This window comes from Drosophila busckii, chromosome X (assembly GCF_011750605.1).
Source record: "Drosophila busckii strain San Diego stock center, stock number 13000-0081.31 chromosome X, ASM1175060v1, whole genome shotgun sequence".
NCBI classification, from domain to species: domain Eukaryota; kingdom Metazoa; phylum Arthropoda; class Insecta; order Diptera; family Drosophilidae; genus Drosophila; species Drosophila busckii.
In genome coordinates, this window is record NC_046608.1 from 1,748,977 (window position 1) to 1,767,096 (window position 18,120).

The window sequence follows — 18,120 nt, forward strand, 5'->3', positions numbered from 1 at the left end:
GCACACACACACACACATATGTATATACATAACATAACTATATGCTTAGCATATACAGTAAACATCAAATATAAGCAACTTCTATTCTATTGAATCTTTATTGATTTGAAAATTTCACAAGTAACCAGTTAAGCTTTTAATCTGCCTGAAGAATTGATTAAATCATAGAACATGGTGATTTATATTTATAGATTTACCTGAATTTTTTCTACATAAACTACTTCTTTCATTTTTTTTATTCCAAACTTTCTATACAAGCAGCCCTATTATTTTTCCTTTTAATTTACAATCTTCCTGAAGAAGCGACGAAAGAGGGATAAAACTAAAATAAAAGCAGAGGAATTCTTCTTGCTGCCACCGATCCAAGAAAATGTAATGCCTTTAAAAATTTTAGTAAGTTATATTTACTGCTTAATCAGTGTTTACTTATTTTCTAGCTAAGCAACTTTTTCGGATAAAGTTTTTCCACATAAAAAACTATTTTGAAAGAGGTGAAATAGAGTTAGGTATTTTATTTTGAGGCGATTTTATTATTTGGAATATTAAGATTGCTAATTGCTACGATTCATAAAAACCTCTCGTAAGATGAAGGCCTTATCCAAAAAAGAAATTCTGTGGTAGCCAAGATTATGCTATAGAGTGTTTACTGTATATGCTAACTATATATACATATGGTACTTATATAAAGAGCAGCTGAAGCAAAAACAAATTGAATTCTATGCTGGTTACGTGGCAATGATAAAGCGTTGCGCGCTTACCAGCTAAATCAACTCTTCTTCTTCTTCTACCACTTCTTCTGCTGCTGCTGCTGCTACTTTGTTTCTGTTGTCAAGTTGTCAGCTGAAAGTGCTGAAAGTTTCGCTGGGTGGCTGCAAATGACAGTATAACGAATTCACATGTTTTAGCCAACATTTGATTGACCTTTTGGCTAAAGTTATGCAGCGCGCTTGCGAAACAGAGTGGGATGGGGATTCGCTGAGTGGGGCGGATGAGCGAGTCGGAGCGTGAATCGGGGCAAAACTTTGTAAAACAGCTTGAAGCAAGCGACGCACTTTGCACTTGTGTACACCAACTGACATTTTCAATATGAATCTAACTCAAACATTATACTTTCTCTCTCTCTCTCTCTACCTCTACATCTCTCTTTCTGTCTCTGGTTTTCATAACAGCAGCGTGCCCTCAAGCTGAGCATACAAAAGCTTTTGGGTAAGTGGGTGGCAACTTGGGCTGCTGCTGCTAAAGGGAAACTCTGGCAGTTGGACAAGTGATGCCAAGTTAATGAAGGCATAAACGTGAATCCTGCTTAGAAGCTGCCCTTTGTTCAACTTGGACGCATTCAGCTATACATAATGCTGCTCATAACACACACACACACACACACCAACACACACTAAGCTGGCTTGCATAAATGTATGTGTGCATATTATAATACTAAAGCTCGTTGCCAAAGTAATTTTCGAGAAAATAGAAATTATTTTGACAGACATTGACGTCCTATACATGCCCACAGCCTACACACACACAGACACACACACACACATACAGCTGTGCATCTCATAATAACAATATTTACAATTGAACAACATATATATTTTGTATGTAGGTCCGCCCACTAAAACTAGAAAACAATTACAATTACAACTGCATGAGTATATATATATACATATAGATATAGCTATTGTATATATAATGTGTATTTTTTCGCTTTCTTCATTTGCAAATGGAAATGGTAAATGGGCACGTACTTAGTCTATGTGTGTGTGTGTGTGTGTGAGTCATAAATGATTTTAATTCATTGAGGGTATACTTAACCAAATATATACATGCATATTTCAAAGCATTCAATTATAGTTTATGCTTAGGTAAGCGTGTCTAATATATTTATATAAATTAGTACTAAATCGTTATTGAATAATATCTAGTGCTTAACACCAGTTGGAATTCAGCACAGCCAGGCATATACGACTGTAAATACGCTGTAGCTACTAAAAAATACATTTTATCAACTCAATTTATAGTAAAATATATATAATAAAAAATGTGTAAATATAAAATAGCATTTTAATTGGCTAAAATTAAATCATTCACTCTGACTTTTTAAACAAATTGTTACCCTTTTTTTTGTAGACTCAAAAATTCTTTCAATTTAAATACTTTTCATTTGCCTGAGCAATGTAGTGTTTAGATAAGAAAAAACAAGTGTGCATAAAAGTTGGGCGCAGCTAACTTTTGTAATACAAATACACTCAACAGATTAGACGAGACAGCATGTATGTATATATATACTTAATGATTTTCTGTCCGTTGCATACATTTGCACAACTTTGCATAGGTCATAACATAATTGAAATCAAAGTATTGCTGAATAATTAAAATAATAAATGCCAATCCTAATTACTACTAAATGTCTATTTACAAACTTGTAATTGCCGAAAAAGAAAATGCTCATCTAATATAATATTAAGTATGAATATTTAATGGCATAGAGCTACGCTAAGGTAAAATCTCTTTGAAAAGGGTAATAAATGTATAGAGCAGGAGCTATAAGCTATCAACGCTGTTTGGCTGGCAAATAAAGATTTGGGTTCATTGGCTTGACATTGACGAGACAACACTGATGGACTTATGTAAATTGACTACACGGAAAATGTATAAATATTTAATACACATAAGCACACGCACGTACAAAAGCCTATACTTCAATATGTATGCGTGTGTGTGTGTGTGTGTGTGTATATAGATTGCAAGTAGTTGGAAACCGCAACATAAAATCAATCAATGTATGAGCACAGAAATCAGCAAATGTAAAATATACATCAAATTTATATATACACACACATGCACATGACACGCTCGTATGTGTGTGATATGTGTTTGTGTGTGTGTGTGTGTTTGTGTGCAGTCGTGTATAAGTGTGTGTATGTTTACACTTACTGACAAGCTGACAGTTCAATGAGTCGGAAATAAGTTAGGCACGTTACTAGCATGAACTTGAACACACACACACACAATTACACACTTAAGCACACACACACACACACACACATGCAGCCGCATAGAAACTGAAAGCAAACTTTCGCTCTAGCATAACAAATTAATTAACGTTACGCAATGTGCCACCCAATATAATTTAATAATAATAATTGTGTCTAATCGATAATGTAACGTTTTGTGCAATTAACATTAACATAAACAATAACATTAAGGACAACGACAACGACAACGCTAACGGCAACGGTAACGGTAACTGTCACAATAACATTTAACATCAATGAGCGCCGGCAGCTGTGCAAATAGCAAATGAGATTTTTATGTAGCAGCAAAACAGCAACTAAGTAATTCCTAATTGTTAACAATTTCACTTGTCACATTGGCACATATAGTGAACGCTATATTTTATTATTTTATACAAATCGCAATTTCTATTCTATAACTTTGTGTTACAAAATCACTTTAATGGCAGCCATGAGTTATATTCATACGATCTAACATATAGAATCAGTGCACAGATATCGAATATAGTAGCTTAGATGCATGATGAAATATTTTTGTAGATTTATGTATATCTGGCTTAAATTAGATTGTTATATGTTTTTACGTTCAATATTTCAATTTAGAACCACTGTGCACTCGAATCTCAATTTAGTTAATGTTTATCGTTCCTCACTTTGTTGCTTAATTCACCTAAATTTTGAGGAAATATATTGTAGATATATGGCTTTAAAGGTCAATTGAATCGCTTACCAATGTCAGCTTACTAATTAATTATGAATTACAACCGTGCCAACAGCTTTGATGTGGTCGCATTTCAAGCGCCTAATCATAGTTTAATTAATCACGCCTATTAATGCACTATAATTAGAATTAACATGCCAACGTTTGGTACACCAGTTGCATTTACTAATTACGCGTTAGTTTCAAATACGAAAAGTCAAAGTCGTGAATTTGACAGTCAAACAAAATGTGAACATCCAGCTGTGCAGCCTGAACAAAGTCTGGCAGCCCCACAGCCCCCAAAGAAAGTTATCGTGCTGAGATCGATAACAGTCATGAATAAATCTTAGTTAGCTTAGCACAGCGTCAGTTTCATTTTTGAAATTTTTACAAGTCTTATTCTGAATTCTTCATGTATTAAACTTTAAAAATTAAATTTGCAGCAATCATACAAGCAACAACGCATTAAAAATTCGCACAACCGTATTAATTTTTAAGCATAAACATAAAAACTGTCAGCATAGGCAGCTTTAGCTGCAAATGCGAGGCTTGGTTTGAAAAACTCTCGCGGGCCTCACAAAAAGCAATAAGAAGAGAGAGTGAGAGTGAGAAAAAGGATTTGAGTTTTAATTTTTAAGTGCACATGGGGCCAGGCTTTTAATGTGTTGGCCCCTATAATACCGACACACACACAAATAAATTTATTATTAACACAGAAAAAAAAAGAACGAACGCATTAAAGTTTGACGCAGCTAACTTTTTGATACACTTTGCAGCAAATAAATGCAAGGACTCATATACATATCATAAAATTTCAAAAATAAAAGCAATCTACAATTTTGTTTACTCTAGCTCTGTGTGCCTTTGTGTGCCTTTGCACAAGTTGATGATACCCTTTGCCACTTTGTACAGAAATGTCAAAGTGTATAAAAAATGGTATTAAGCTGTTGAATAATTCGAAGCATATTTAATGATATACATTTCACTTAACAAATGCTCATCTTTTTCAATCAATCAAACTGCAATCTACAGTTCAAATCGCAAAACAGAAATGACAAAGTTCAGTTAGTTAGTTCATTTAAACGTGCGTATTTGTATTTATTAGTACGTATACGCACGATACGCGTATATGTATATTTTTGGTAAAAATAATTTGAATAGCTCGGAAACTCGCGCTAAATGTTTGTTGAGCGTGTCGCTGCTTGCAGCTTTCAATTTCTATACAGGCGATGTGGCAAAAGAAAGCGAAACAAAAAAACTTGAACGCGTGCCACTTGGACCGCCTCTTGAGTGATAATTTTATATATAGTATAGAGAGAGATATATACATACCAAATATATGTATATACGTGGATATTTGGCTGCTCTCGCTCAACACAATGCACTTGTTTGCCGTGTTGTAGCTGAAAAATATGTCTGCGGTTAAGGAATTTCCCATAAATAGCATCCGGCGTGTGCTGTCTTTTTTTTTATTTCACATAAAGCATTGCTCCCAATGTTGCGGCGTGGACGTTGCACCGGTCCCGGTCTTTGTACCCGACAGCTCCCGTATATGTATAGCTACCATATACATATATCTTCGATATTTGTCGGTGCGAGTCTTAATTAACAACGCATTCAATTTTTTATGAGCAACTCGAGTAGCGAGTAGCGAGCTTAACATTTCAATTTCACATTAATTTAACACCGAAACTCAATTTTCGTTTTTTGACGTCTGCGATTGACGCAGACAGACAAACAGAGAGACAGACATCTTTGATTTTTTAATGGACATACGGTTTAATGAGCAATGAAAATGCGAACTGTAATCAATCATGCGCTCCAATTAACCCAATGTACATACTTGTGCTCTTTCGCTCGCTCTCTCTCTCCTTCTAACTGGCGCACTGCCGATGTTAATGGAATTTCGAGCATATGCCTCAGGGCTTCCATACACCAAATTAAGGATTTCAAGGAGGCACTGTTAGCAACATATGTCTGAGTCACACTTGTGCAAATAAATTTGGACTTTCTATTTGAACTGTAAGCTTAGAAGTTTGCGCAATGAGCTCATGAATTGATTAATAAATTATATTGCAGCCAGCTGTTAACAACATGCCGTGTTATGTTATGTTAATAACAGTTGCGCTAACAGCAGCAGCAATTTGTTTTGCTGTACAATTTGTTTTGATGGCTTTCTTTTTGCTATGTTTATATACAAACCGATCTATAGGTTTCACAAAAATATTGTATTTTTATTAGCAACGTTTGATGTTTGAAATACACGAATTTTATAGCCAAGGCAAGTGTGTTTATATTAAGCGAACTGAAAGTGTTTTCAATGCGCGCGGAAAATAAACTCGAGTGAGCTTTTTATGAGTTTCAGTTCAGTTTGATAATAATTTAATAAATCAACTATGTATGTACAATTAGTAGAACTTAACGATACCCGAAAAGCACAAATGTGAACTATTAAACTCAATTATGCGTTGCTTTCAAACTGCCATCCAAAAAGTTTCGATGGCTAAAAAGTTGAACCAATCTTAATATGAACTGACAGTTTTCGGTAAACATATATATATGTATATGCACTATGCTGGCTATATGTATGTACATACATGAGTGTGCACAACGAAATGACGTTGGAAATATTGATTTTGGTTGAGCGTTAATATAAGCTTTTGTTTTATTGTATTTCGTTTATACCAAACACAAGTACAATGCTATTTTTTGTGCGTGTGTGTGTGCGTGTGTGTATGTTGACGCTTTGTTTATAAGCCAACTTAAGCTATACACATGCCCAGGATCTGTGGCTGACACGAAAAGCTTTTTGTCCAGATTGCCAGCCAGGCCACTTTGGAGGGAATCCAAGTTTTTGGGTTTGCTCGCGCTGCTCGATAAATTGTTCTGTGGCCAAAAGTGCGGCGACCGAGAGGATTTAGTTTCTAATGCTCTCTCTCACTCTCTCTGCCTTTCTCTGTGTGTGGCTATGTGTGTGTGAAATGTTTGCGGTTTTGCGGTTTAACGGTTGCATGCCCCAAACTTTAGCCTTTAGTGTTTGCTGCCAAAATGCCAATGCCCCAGTGTAAACAACAAAGACCAAGTGCAACGAGCACAACGAGCGCCACTAGATGACTCTACAGTGGCTCACACACACACACACACACACGCTCTCAGTGTGTGTAAGTACATAACTCATTTAGAAAATGTGCTTGGCTCAAACACTTAACTTTTGTAAGACATGCACAAGCATGCATGCTATCCACTCAACGCAAAAGCGTTAAGAAAAAAAAATTACTTTGCCAAGTTGTATGCAAATCCCTTAATACCATGTTACCAAAGCTGTGCCTAGCCATCTCCTATGTTACTTCTATTTCTAGCGCAAATAAATTCTTAAAACTAAAATCATCATTTCAAGCAAATCAAAGTTCGCTTTGCCACCATTTCAAAACATTTTTATTCTATGCTAGTAACTGCATTTCGAAAAATTCGAATTAACAATGAACCGAAACGTTGCTTCACATTTATAATAATTCTGTTCTATGATCGAAATTAAAAAATTGAACTATTCAATTTCAAATTATTTTAGAGTGAAAAACAATACGTTCTATACTAGGAATTTGCGTCTCATTTCAAACTCAAAATGTTTCAATTAAATTTTACAATTTCCAATCAATATAAGCCAATTAAAAATCTGCTTCGAAAGGCAAAATATTATTTTCAAACCTATTAACTGATCAATAAAATCTCTCTTAGGTTAGTTCTGCGCCTGCTACTGAAGTCTCTAGAGTTATCAGTGCCACATTGTGAACTTAAAGCACAAAATGCAGCAGCTGCAGCTACAGCTGCAGCTTTTAAGTTTCAAAATTAATTATATTTTTAGTTCAGTGCACATGGGTGCAAGTGCAGCATAAGTTTGTAGACGGTACTTACTTTAAGATAGTTTTGAGGCGTAAGCAATATTCGCTGTTGTCGTTGTTCTTGTGGTTGTTGCTGCTGCTGCTGTTGTTATTGTTGCTGTCTCAAGGGTTGTTGTCTTCAATATGTTTATACATATAGATTAATATGTATTTGGTACAGTTGATATTGTTGTCACAAACGTTGCTGCTGCTTGTGCTGTTGCTGTTGGTGCTGCTGCTGCTGTTGTTGCTGCTGCTTGCACATATTGCCAGCTGTACGCCCTATGTTGCTGGCTGTACAGTTTGTGTTGCTAGCCGCATTGCACTCAAGCATGGAGTAAATGTTGCTGCTGCTGCTGTTGATGTTGCTGCTGCTGATGTTGCTGTGGCTGCTGCTGCTGCTGCTGCTGTCGTCTGCACATTGCAGTTATAGCTAACAGCTTTGCCTGCTGCTACTTACTCAAGTATTTTTAACAACAACATAAAAAAAAATATTTTAAACTATATAACAAGAAAAAAATATTAAAGCATTGCCTATTTTCTTTTCTTCATTTACATATGAGTTATATATGTATATATTTAATGAAGATGTGAATGCATTTCTAGATGGAACTGCGACGTGAACAGCGAGAACGACGCGACACCCACGAGCAACAGAGCGACACACGCAAACTTCGTTGCCGCGTTTTTATGTCTTTTTTGCTTCTTGTTTTTCTTTTTCTGTTTTTTTTTATATTAATTATAATTTATTTTTAATTTTTATGTTGGCGGCTATTTTAAGAGTTTGCAGCGCTGCACTGGGAATATTTTGCAGTTTTAGTATTTGTCAATGATGATGTTGTTGTTGCTAATAGGGAGTTGCTGCTGCTGCTGATGCTGCTGCTGCTGTTGGCGATTGTTAACAACAACAAAGGCATTAGCAGCATGCAGACGTATACACACACACACACACACACACACACACACACACACACACACACACACGCACACACATACAAAAGATACATTCAAGCGCATAAGCGGACAGACAGAAAGACTGAGAGGCGGACTAACAGATAGACAGACAGGCAGACAGACTGAGTTGCGTCCGTCGTTGCGTTTTTTCCACGTTTTGTGATGTTTCCGTTAGTGTTGTTTGTGCGATACTGACTCAATTTGTTGCTCGGCACCGCCGTCTATACACACCAACATGGCACGGCAGCCCCAAAAACGTCACAAAACGAACAGCCGAACGCTGACGCTGACGCTGGCGCTGACGTCGACGGCAACGGGCAACAGCGCGCATTCGCCTCCATCCCAAACAGTGAAACGCAACCCGAGAACTCACTCCACCTTCGCCTTCGTAACATCGCAGCCGGCATGCGCTTCGTATTCGCTCGTGTGTTCTGTAGCTGCGTCTGTGTGTGCGTGTGTGTACATGTGTCTGCGTGTGTGCTCCAGGTTCCCAGATCCTGGACTGCTATGCCAATGCGCTTAATTTCAGCTTGTAAGCCAAACAGTCAGACCCCATACCTGTCCCCTAACCCTCCCCTGCATAAATTCTCCACTCACTTCTGTTGAAAACACACACAAAAGCAACGAAAGCTGTGGCAATCGTCGAGTGCATGCCAAAGCAGCCAACAGCCAAAGTCTCGGCTGTCAGTCAAGCCGACGCGTTGTCGTTTGTCGTGTGCGAAGCCCACGCCTCCATTCCCATTCCCATTCCTATTGACCACTCCCTTCCCATTCCCACACTGCCCCCCCCTTCTATTCTGTCCCGCTCTTCTGACCTGCAGTTGGGCTTCAACACATGCATGTTTCCCGCAGTTCCGTTGCGTCACTGGCTTTATTGTTACCGCTATTGCTGCGCCTGCTACTGCGACGGCTACTGGTCTTGCTACCGCTCACGTTTGTCCGCCTCAATTGACACTAGAGATGGCCATGGCTCCACAAAATAAATACATTTATTATGAATCAATTATAGATCAACTCTTTGCTAAATAAATTACTTAGAAAAATGTTTTTGATTGCGCGTGTTTGTTTTGAGTTTTAAATTATTTTTTAAGCATTCCCCTTTATGCGTTCACATTTATTAGTGTAGGACAATTCCCACATATGTCGAAGACGATAGCTTAAAGTCACTCTAAGAAAGAATCGAGCCGAGCTCGATAGGCAAGTAGATCGCTTTGGAATTAAAAGCTTCGCAGTTGAAGACGCATAAACGTTTTTTCATGCAAGTGAAAATGCAATAATAAAGTATTGTAATCAAAAGTAATAGTAATTTATTTTATTTATATTTAAATATATATTTTTAGCTATGCATAAATGAATTTATATCACCATTTTATATTAAATGCATTGATATCGTTTTTTTCCTTATTATTTTTCCTAATTTAACATTGAGTTCTTAGTTTTTCTTAAATATATGGTAACTATTGTTGTTATTTATTGTTTATTTTATCTTTTAATAGTAAGATATATATTAATATATAAAAATTATTTTCTTTTGCTTTCTCCGTTGAAAACATTTTTTGATTATTATTTCTAACTTTCTTTCTCCCTCCCTAGCATTTTAAGATTAGATTGTATTGGATGGGATCGTGTCACGCAGCCCAGCACGACACGTGCTCCACGTTAGCTTCACAAAAATATTTGACTGAGGAACAGCAGCAGGCAGTTAGGAGGAGAGCGAGTGTATCTGAGCAACGCTTGATATGCTGCAGTATATTTGAGGTAGTTGCCTGGGTATGTAATGATAAATTTATGGTTGCTTTCTTTATTTGTTGTTGTTGTTGATGTTACTGCTATATTTTTTGTACTGCTCGTTTCGTTTCATTTTTGTTTTTTTTTTTTTTTTTGTTTCTTTTCGGAGGTGAAACGTTGGGACTTTAGGGAGCTGTTTAGGCCTTGGATAGGGGACTTATGTTGCTGCTGGCGCAAACTGCGTGTAGGTGGTTGTTGATTGTTTGTTGTTTTTGCTATTTCATATTCGCATTGCTTTGCATGCGTTGTGTGTGTGTGTGTTTTTTTTTGTTTTGTGCTTCGCAGTTTTTTGTTTTTATGGCTGCAGCTCCAAACCACTATGGGGAATATTTCCATTTTTCGTATATAAAGTCATTTTTTCAAAAGTGTTCAAAATGATTTTTTTTTGCTAACATCTAAGAATTCTTCAATCTGTAAAGTTCATACCGCAAAAAATGTCTTTAACAACACTGTTAAGCTTACAGCTGTAAAGTCAGCTGTTCCTGTCGAAAAGCACGTGCAAGAAATGCACTTTTGCAGCTAATAATCGATTGATATTGCTTCACCTGAAACTTTTTAAAAATTTAAAAGGATATCAAAGTGACAGGCTTGTACATATGTTTGGTACAATCATTTTGTATGCGGCGTGTTCATTAATATATTTGTGAAATTAGCAAATGCGTTTAAAACTAATTTTTGGAAAGAAAATCACTTTGGCCGTATACAAAAAAGGGTCAATTTAAAGTCATTTAACAGCGTCAATACATGGTTGTAAGCTATTAATTGTGGATTTTAAAGGTGTTAGTCCTCAAGTGCACAAATCCGCAGCAACCTGGAGAAATTTGTAGCAACGTTCGAGCTAAACTTGTTGTATTTTAGTGAGCAGACTTTTCAAGAATTTAGTATTTTTAGAAAAAAGAGCTTTTATTTTATTCATAAATAGAAGTATCCGGTCGGATGATTAACAAGTCAATAAAAATAGATACTCAAATTACTAAAAATATAAAAAAAATTTTTTAATTACAATAGTGCGTTACCTTTGAAACAGGTGCATCTGTATTTTAACAGTGGTGCCCATGCTGATTGTTTAACTTTTTTTTTTTGGCGCAATATATCAAGAAGCGGTATAAAAGCGCATAACGTTGGTAGGTTGGTACGGATAACTTTGAAAAACAAAAAAGTTTTCATCCAACGAACCTTTTTACAATTGTTCTATGGCAGCTATCATGTATATATGTTGCTCGATTGGTTTCATTTTGAACAAAGTATAATCTTATGATTACACACAAAACTTGTAAGTTTGGTGCAGATCGCTTGAATAACAACGAATTTACATACCCTAAAAAATTAAAAATGGGTGGTGCCACGCCCATTTTTCTGACACAATTTTCTATTGATCTTAGAAGGCTAATGCAAAAAACTAGACAAAAATATCTTATTCCGTTTTTGCGTTATAATTTATATTCGAAAAATGGGAATATTCCCCATAGTGCAAACTGGCACGAATCAACTTTTATCGCATAACAAAACACACAGAGGCAAAGCAGCACGTGTGTGTGCAATTGTTTTCACATTGATTTCGCATTGTTTTAGCATGTGATTGTTAGGGACTTGCAGCATTATGACGCGTCAATGATAAGTAATAGTAAAAACTACGCTGGCAAGTTTCCTTTGCACGTGGCCGTGAGTGTGACTTGCTTTGTCTTCAACTTTTCTGCTAAGCTACCTAGGTATAGCATACTTTTTGGGGCTTTTGGGTTTCTATTATTTTAAGCCAGCAGCTTCCATCAGCCGCAAGCCTACAAAGCAAAATATTTACTTGATGCAAAGTTGTTTTCAGCCCAAAGTGTTCAAAACTGACAGATTCAACAAGTTCAGCAAGTCCTAATGTCTTAATACCGGCTCGGCTTTGTAAACTAAAACAAATTCTGCCTGGCACTTAGCCAGCAATCAACGCATATATAATTCGCTATACTGCCTCGCCTCGGCCTTGTTATGAATAACAAGGGGCTGTTGTTGTTATTGATATTGCTGCTGCTGCTGTTGGTTGCTGTTAAATAATAGCAGTGCAAACTGCAAAATAAGTTTGACTACAGTTCGACTTAATTGAATTCCCAACTGTTATTGAGCAAAGTTTAGTTAACGTAAAAGACTTGACGATTATTATGATATATGGTTTGTATGTATGTGCTAAAGTCTAACGACTTTATTTAGTTGAATTGAGCCAAGTTTTGTGCCAAACTTGAGTAAAATTGCTAAGCACACGCGCTGGCTGTTGCCTGTTCGCTTTAGGATTAATGACACCCATTGACCCAATCAAGCTAAGCACACGAACAAATCGAAAGTCAAGCGCAACAGCAGCTCGCGCCCTTGTCAGTTTTGCTGTTGCGTATAAACACACACACACACACACACACATACATACATATATATTCCAAAATTGGAGCACATTAATCAAAACCAATTAATATGAAAAAAGGTCAGCGTTGGCGCTGGCGCTGGCGCTGGCGCTGGCGTTAACATTGTTAGAAGAAAAAAAACACTATATAATTTTATTAAATATTGAGCACAGCATGGAGTTGTAGCCAACTTTGCATATGATTTACGAGCTGACTTTAGCCATAGAGACACACTATATAATAATTTATTGATGCCTAACATTCACAAATTGTGGGTGTTGAGACGACAGAATTATGTGTATGCGCTCCCAGCCCGCCTCATAGACTTTAAATTAGAATACAATGCCCAAGCTAAATAAATTAAGCACATGGTATACTTCAGAATGGAATAAAATAAATGTAATTTAAATTATAAGTCATCATCGAATAAAGCAACTATGCTCCTACGTCTTTCAGCGTCAAGATCTTTGACATGGCCTTGGCTATTGTGATATGTCCCATTGTGTCGCTCCAGTTCGCTCAGCCAGTCGAACAGCACATTGCATTGATTGCAGCGTGCCGCCGAAAAAGGCATCGATACAGCTGATGGTTGCACCGTGGCACGTTGCAACATTTTCAAGAATGTGGCACGCTCATGGAAGACTGGGCCTGCTAAAGATAAAGACGGTATCTGCTGAGCATTGCTACTCTCGGAGCGCTCTATTGGGTATAACACATTGTTCTCGACTGTCATGGGTGTAGTTGGTCTACTATTGAATGGCTCATGCAGCTCTGACGACAGTAGCGTGTTCCAGCTGCTTGCAGCAGTTTGAGCTGCCCCTTCAGCAGCTTCCGTCTCATTTAGCTTGTCAGCCAGCTGCGTATCTATTGCATGATCCTGCAACCAGTTGCAAATCTTGCAAAAAGCAAAAATCATGCGCCTAATGAACTCGTGTGATGAAACATTTTTCTGCTGCCTGATCTCCACCAGCTCTGTCACTTCAGCTATAAAGCAAATGAATTGATATTCCACACAGTTGTTGATATGATTTTGATGTATGTTCTCGTGCATATAGCGTTTGGCGCATGCTGGAGGTTGACATTAATGTCCCTTAACTGATCTTGCTCCATAGAATCGTCTACACCACAATTGATTCCACTGTAGTTATTCACTTCCTTATCATCGCTGGAGTCTTCGTCCTTAGCAGCGCCAGTACCTCCGCTTGATGCAGGCAGCTCCATTTTATCCTGCGTCTCATTGTGAAAAAGTTCGCCAAAACGTTTCTTGCCACTTTGGGGTGCCACTTGGCTTAACAGTTTCTTCTGCACTTTCTCTGTTGCTTCTGGATGTGCGCTGAGATTGTTCAACAGCAAATTGTCGACGGGTCGCTGCACGTCGCGCAGCTGATCCGCCCTCTCCTTGTTGCTGACGCTCTTAATGCTAATACGGCTGTTCAATCTTTGTTGATCAGCCGCGACTAGCTTTAAATTAAGCGCATTCTTAATACACTGCTCACGAAATGTAACGGCATGTTTCAAGTAGGATATGCATAGAGCGCATATATGTAACGGCAGTCCATCTGCGGGAGAGTTATTCAGTCCTGTTGTTTCTTCGAGCAAAATGTTTATGGGCTTCTCATAATTCAGAAACTCATTTGTCGAACCGTGTAGATATTCAGGTATCTTTTCAAAGATATTATATTTGGCGGGGCTGCTACAAACACGGCAAATATTTCCGCATGTCGTCATTTTTATACCAAGCGGAAGTGTCTGGCAGATGTCAGAAGTAATAAACAAATTCGTATAAAAACGCGTATCACTTATTATATGTTTAAAGACAGAGACATCAAATCAAATGAAGATTTGTACCCCAGAATAACATTTCCAGTCAAGCCAACTGTTTTTAACCTTTTTTGAATTGAGTATAACTTCGAGTGAAATAAATTCTACATCAAAGTTGGCTATCGTATTTTTTTTTTTTAACTTAAACTATACGCAGTGCCGTTTAACTAGATTCAGAACTTCTCATGCATACTTAATACATTCGGAAGCGCCGTTTGCCGGCTGCGTCGACACCGAGCTCGCAATTTGCGTCAGCATGCGCCTCCCACTCACTCTATGGAAAATTTAAATTTAAATAATTGTAATGGTTTTGTCCGATCGGGTTGTACTTTTTTTTTTTTAGCAGCGCTCGAGATCACACTAAAGCTTGTCTGTGCTAAAAAACAAATCCGTTAAAGATTGCAGTCAATTTTCGGGGCAGGAGGGCGGATTAAATTTTTATAATTAAATTAATTTCGGAAATAGGAGTAAATATACTAAATTTGGTTGCTCTCACTCTTATATTTACAGAGTTCTTGTTGCTCATACAGACGAACAGACGGAGACAGTTCAATAAGCTTGTCTTGGTAATGAGGTGTGTTACATGTTCACCAACTCATGATACCCTTTTTCATTTTTTATAAAACCATCAATATAATGCAGCTATGATTGCTCTAAATGAACACAGGAAATAATATTGTAATCATAAAGGCTCTTGCATCTATTCAAATGATTGTTTAGCAAAAAGGGTTGTAAATTGATTGATTGAGACAACAAATAAGTTACTTCTGTCTTTACTAAAATCCTAAAAACCCTTAAAATCCGAGATACAATTTTGGGTACATAGATACCACATACGACGATATTGTATAATTATAATTATTATAATAATATTTGAAATCTTAAAATTTGTTCACCTCAAGCTCATCTGTTGATATAGTATACTACGAATAGATAAAGATAGCAGACGAGAGTGCAAGCGAGAGCACACAAATCGGTGACCTACAAAGTAACGGTTAATCGCTGTAAGGGGAGTGAGAGAAATATAATACATTTGTTAGTCAACTGCGACAGTCACGAATTAAAGTTTAGCCTCGCTTTCGCTTGTATGCGGGTTCGGGAGTGGGTTCGGTTTTTCAGGATTATTAGGTATAGGGTTGGTGTTGGAGTTCGTATGCTAACTCAGCAGTAAAAGAATTTATATGGTCTGGTGTTTAGTTTGTTTTTTTTCGTATATATATATATATATATATATATATATATTACAGTAATTATGTATGTCTGTATGTACGGAATGGTATGCAGATGACAATTAAAATGTGGCAGGAGCAAGGCTGTAAAGCGGTAGGGGTTGGGACTGGGACTGGGGTGGTGTTTAGTTAAGGTTATATCGTAAAATTGAACAATTTCACACGCGAGCGAGGACACACAGTTGAAATAGAATTAGTAGTTGTTCTAGTAGTTGTTGCATTTGTCTTGTGTTTAAATTCAAAAGCGGTTTTCATTTTTTAGTTTTATTCATTCTTTTCATTTATTTTTTTGTACATTCATATTTAATACACAACATTTATGTACGAGTAGTTTTTAAAAAATTTACTTAAACATATAAACATTGAATAGAATATATCTAGAGCTTAAAACATGTGAAATCATCAAATACAATAAATGCTATAAGATAACTGCAAGTTGCAAGTTCAAGGATTTGTTCTTGAAACGAAAAGAATAAGTAATACGAATCAGGCACAAATCATACAAGTTTCATTGCTAGAGCAGTTCCATTTATAGTTAGTGGGGGGAGAGTGAGGGAGAGTTGGGGAGAGTGGGGGACGTGGTGGAAGAGGCAGATTGGTATATAAAAAACACACGCATTGTGCCCATATACATATATTTATATATATATTTATATATATACATATATATTTATATGTATATAATCCGTTACCAATTACCCGACTGTTGGTTCACACATTTATGTCTTTGCGTCATTGGGGCATTGCTATAAAATTCGAATTCTCATAGGTAAGTGGCTTAGTGATACCCTTGCACAAGTCTACATTATAGTTGCAATGTTTAATTAACTATTCATAGAGTTAAGTTTAGTTTCTCACAGTTTACAAGAGTATTCAGGCTTCGATAGGCCATAGATAAATTGATTTACTTATACAATTAGTTTGTCTGCATTATCATTTATAGTTAATTTAAGTAATTAGTTACTTGCATTTAGTAGTTTGTTATTCTTGTTCTTCTTGCGGTTGTGGTTCTTACGCTCATTAGCACGCACTTTAGTAATTACATATGCGTGGCGTTCATATTATAGTAGGTACATCAATTTTTTCATGTCAACAAACCGAAAATGTTTAATTCTCTTTAACTACAGTATATCGTATACCATAAGTCAATTGGGATTTTCTTGCTTCATATCGTATAGTATATGTAAGATTGTATGTATATGTATGGAGTGTATGTGTGTGTGTATAAATATTAGGTATCTGTCTATGTGCTAGTATGCATTGGCCGCTTAATTAAACATCAACAACCATTTTCTTATGTATATCCGTATTGCCAACAACGGAGCAGAACTCATCAAATGAGATTTTGCCATCCTCGTCCTTGTCGGCAAAGCAAATTGTCTTATCGACAATCTGTTGCAGCTGCGTGTCCTTCAGATTGTTGCCAACCATCATTTTGAGCACCTGAAAAAGCTCGCCATTGGATATGTAGCCATCGTTGTCCATATCATAGATGCGAAAGGCAAAACGCAGCTTTGACAGCTTATCGCCACGCACGCTAAACTGTGAGACACCCTGAATGAACTCTTTGAAGTCAACTTCACCATTGCCATCCGCATCGAAAATATCAATGACACGCTGCACCAGCGGATTTTGTTGCAATTCAGGCAGCGACATAAACTCATCTATACTCAGTGCCCCCGAATTGTCCAGGTCTAGTTTGCGAAATCTTTTGCCCAGCCTGCGTATCTCATCCGCATCAAAATTGGAGCACATGTCCATTGGCAGCGAAGTCTCATTTCCCATGATGTACGTGTGTGTGTGTGTGCGTTCTTTTCTTTAAAACTTGTTAGATTAACGGCTGTAAATTTCGCTATTCAACTAAAATGTTTGAGTTTATTAATGCTAAAGTAGCATTTTAAATATACAGCAATATAATTACCTCAACTTGCTGCAAATTGTTGCTTTGGCTTGTTATATACCTGCAAAAGAAAATACAATCAGCGCTTTATTTTTATATTCAGTATATCGATTTTTCAATTGCACTCATGTGTAGCAGCGCAACTAATTTTTATATTTTGCTTAAAAAGCAATTTCCAATATATTTTTTAAGCGCACTGTATTAGTTTATATGCTTTAGATATATAGAATATATTTTTAACAAGTACCGTTTACAGATAACAACAAAAAGGATATAACGTATACGCAGCGAGTTCTTTACACGCTCTCTGCTTCTTTCAACTCTCAATTGTACACTCGCTTGCTCTCTCGCTCTCTGTCTCTCTCTTTTTCTAAGCTTATGTTAGATTCGTTGGCAATGCAGTGCAAGTGTCGTTAGTGCAGCAACCACCAACAGCTTGTTGTTTTCAGATGGATGTC

The 18,120-nt window shown here is 36.9% G+C and overlaps 3 protein-coding genes across 10 annotated transcripts in view; all 3 read right to left on the minus strand.

Annotated features, from left to right (window-relative positions):
- LOC108606267 (small conductance calcium-activated potassium channel protein) overlaps window positions 1-8,061 on the minus strand; it is a 67,153-nt gene extending 59,092 nt beyond the window's left edge. For all 8 annotated transcript variants that reach the window (XM_017996234.1, XM_017996242.2, XM_017996241.2 and 5 more), the window contains exon 1: window positions 7,627-8,061. The gene's annotated coding sequence lies outside the window, so the exon portion shown is untranslated. The remainder of the gene's footprint in view (window positions 1-7,626) is intronic.
- Window positions 8,062-13,121: 5,060 nt separating this feature from the next.
- On the minus strand, window positions 13,122-14,440 carry LOC108604967 (CG15435). Its single transcript, XM_017994536.1, has 2 exons — window positions 13,837-14,440; window positions 13,122-13,780 (listed from the first exon to the last, which is right to left on the minus strand). The coding sequence occupies exons 1-2, from the start codon at window positions 14,438-14,440 to the stop codon at window positions 13,122-13,124; spliced, it is 1,263 nt and encodes a 420-aa protein (XP_017850025.1).
- Window positions 14,441-16,427: 1,987 nt separating this feature from the next.
- Window positions 16,428-18,101, minus strand: LOC108605777 (calcineurin subunit B type 1). Its single transcript, XM_017995580.1, has 3 exons — window positions 17,910-18,101; window positions 17,684-17,723; window positions 16,428-17,622 (listed from the first exon to the last, which is right to left on the minus strand). Exon 3 carries the CDS (start codon window positions 17,545-17,547, stop codon window positions 17,035-17,037), a length of 513 nt encoding a protein of 170 aa, XP_017851069.1. The 5' UTR covers window positions 17,548-17,622; window positions 17,684-17,723; window positions 17,910-18,101; the 3' UTR covers window positions 16,428-17,034.
- Between the last annotated feature and the right edge of the window lie 19 nt (window positions 18,102-18,120).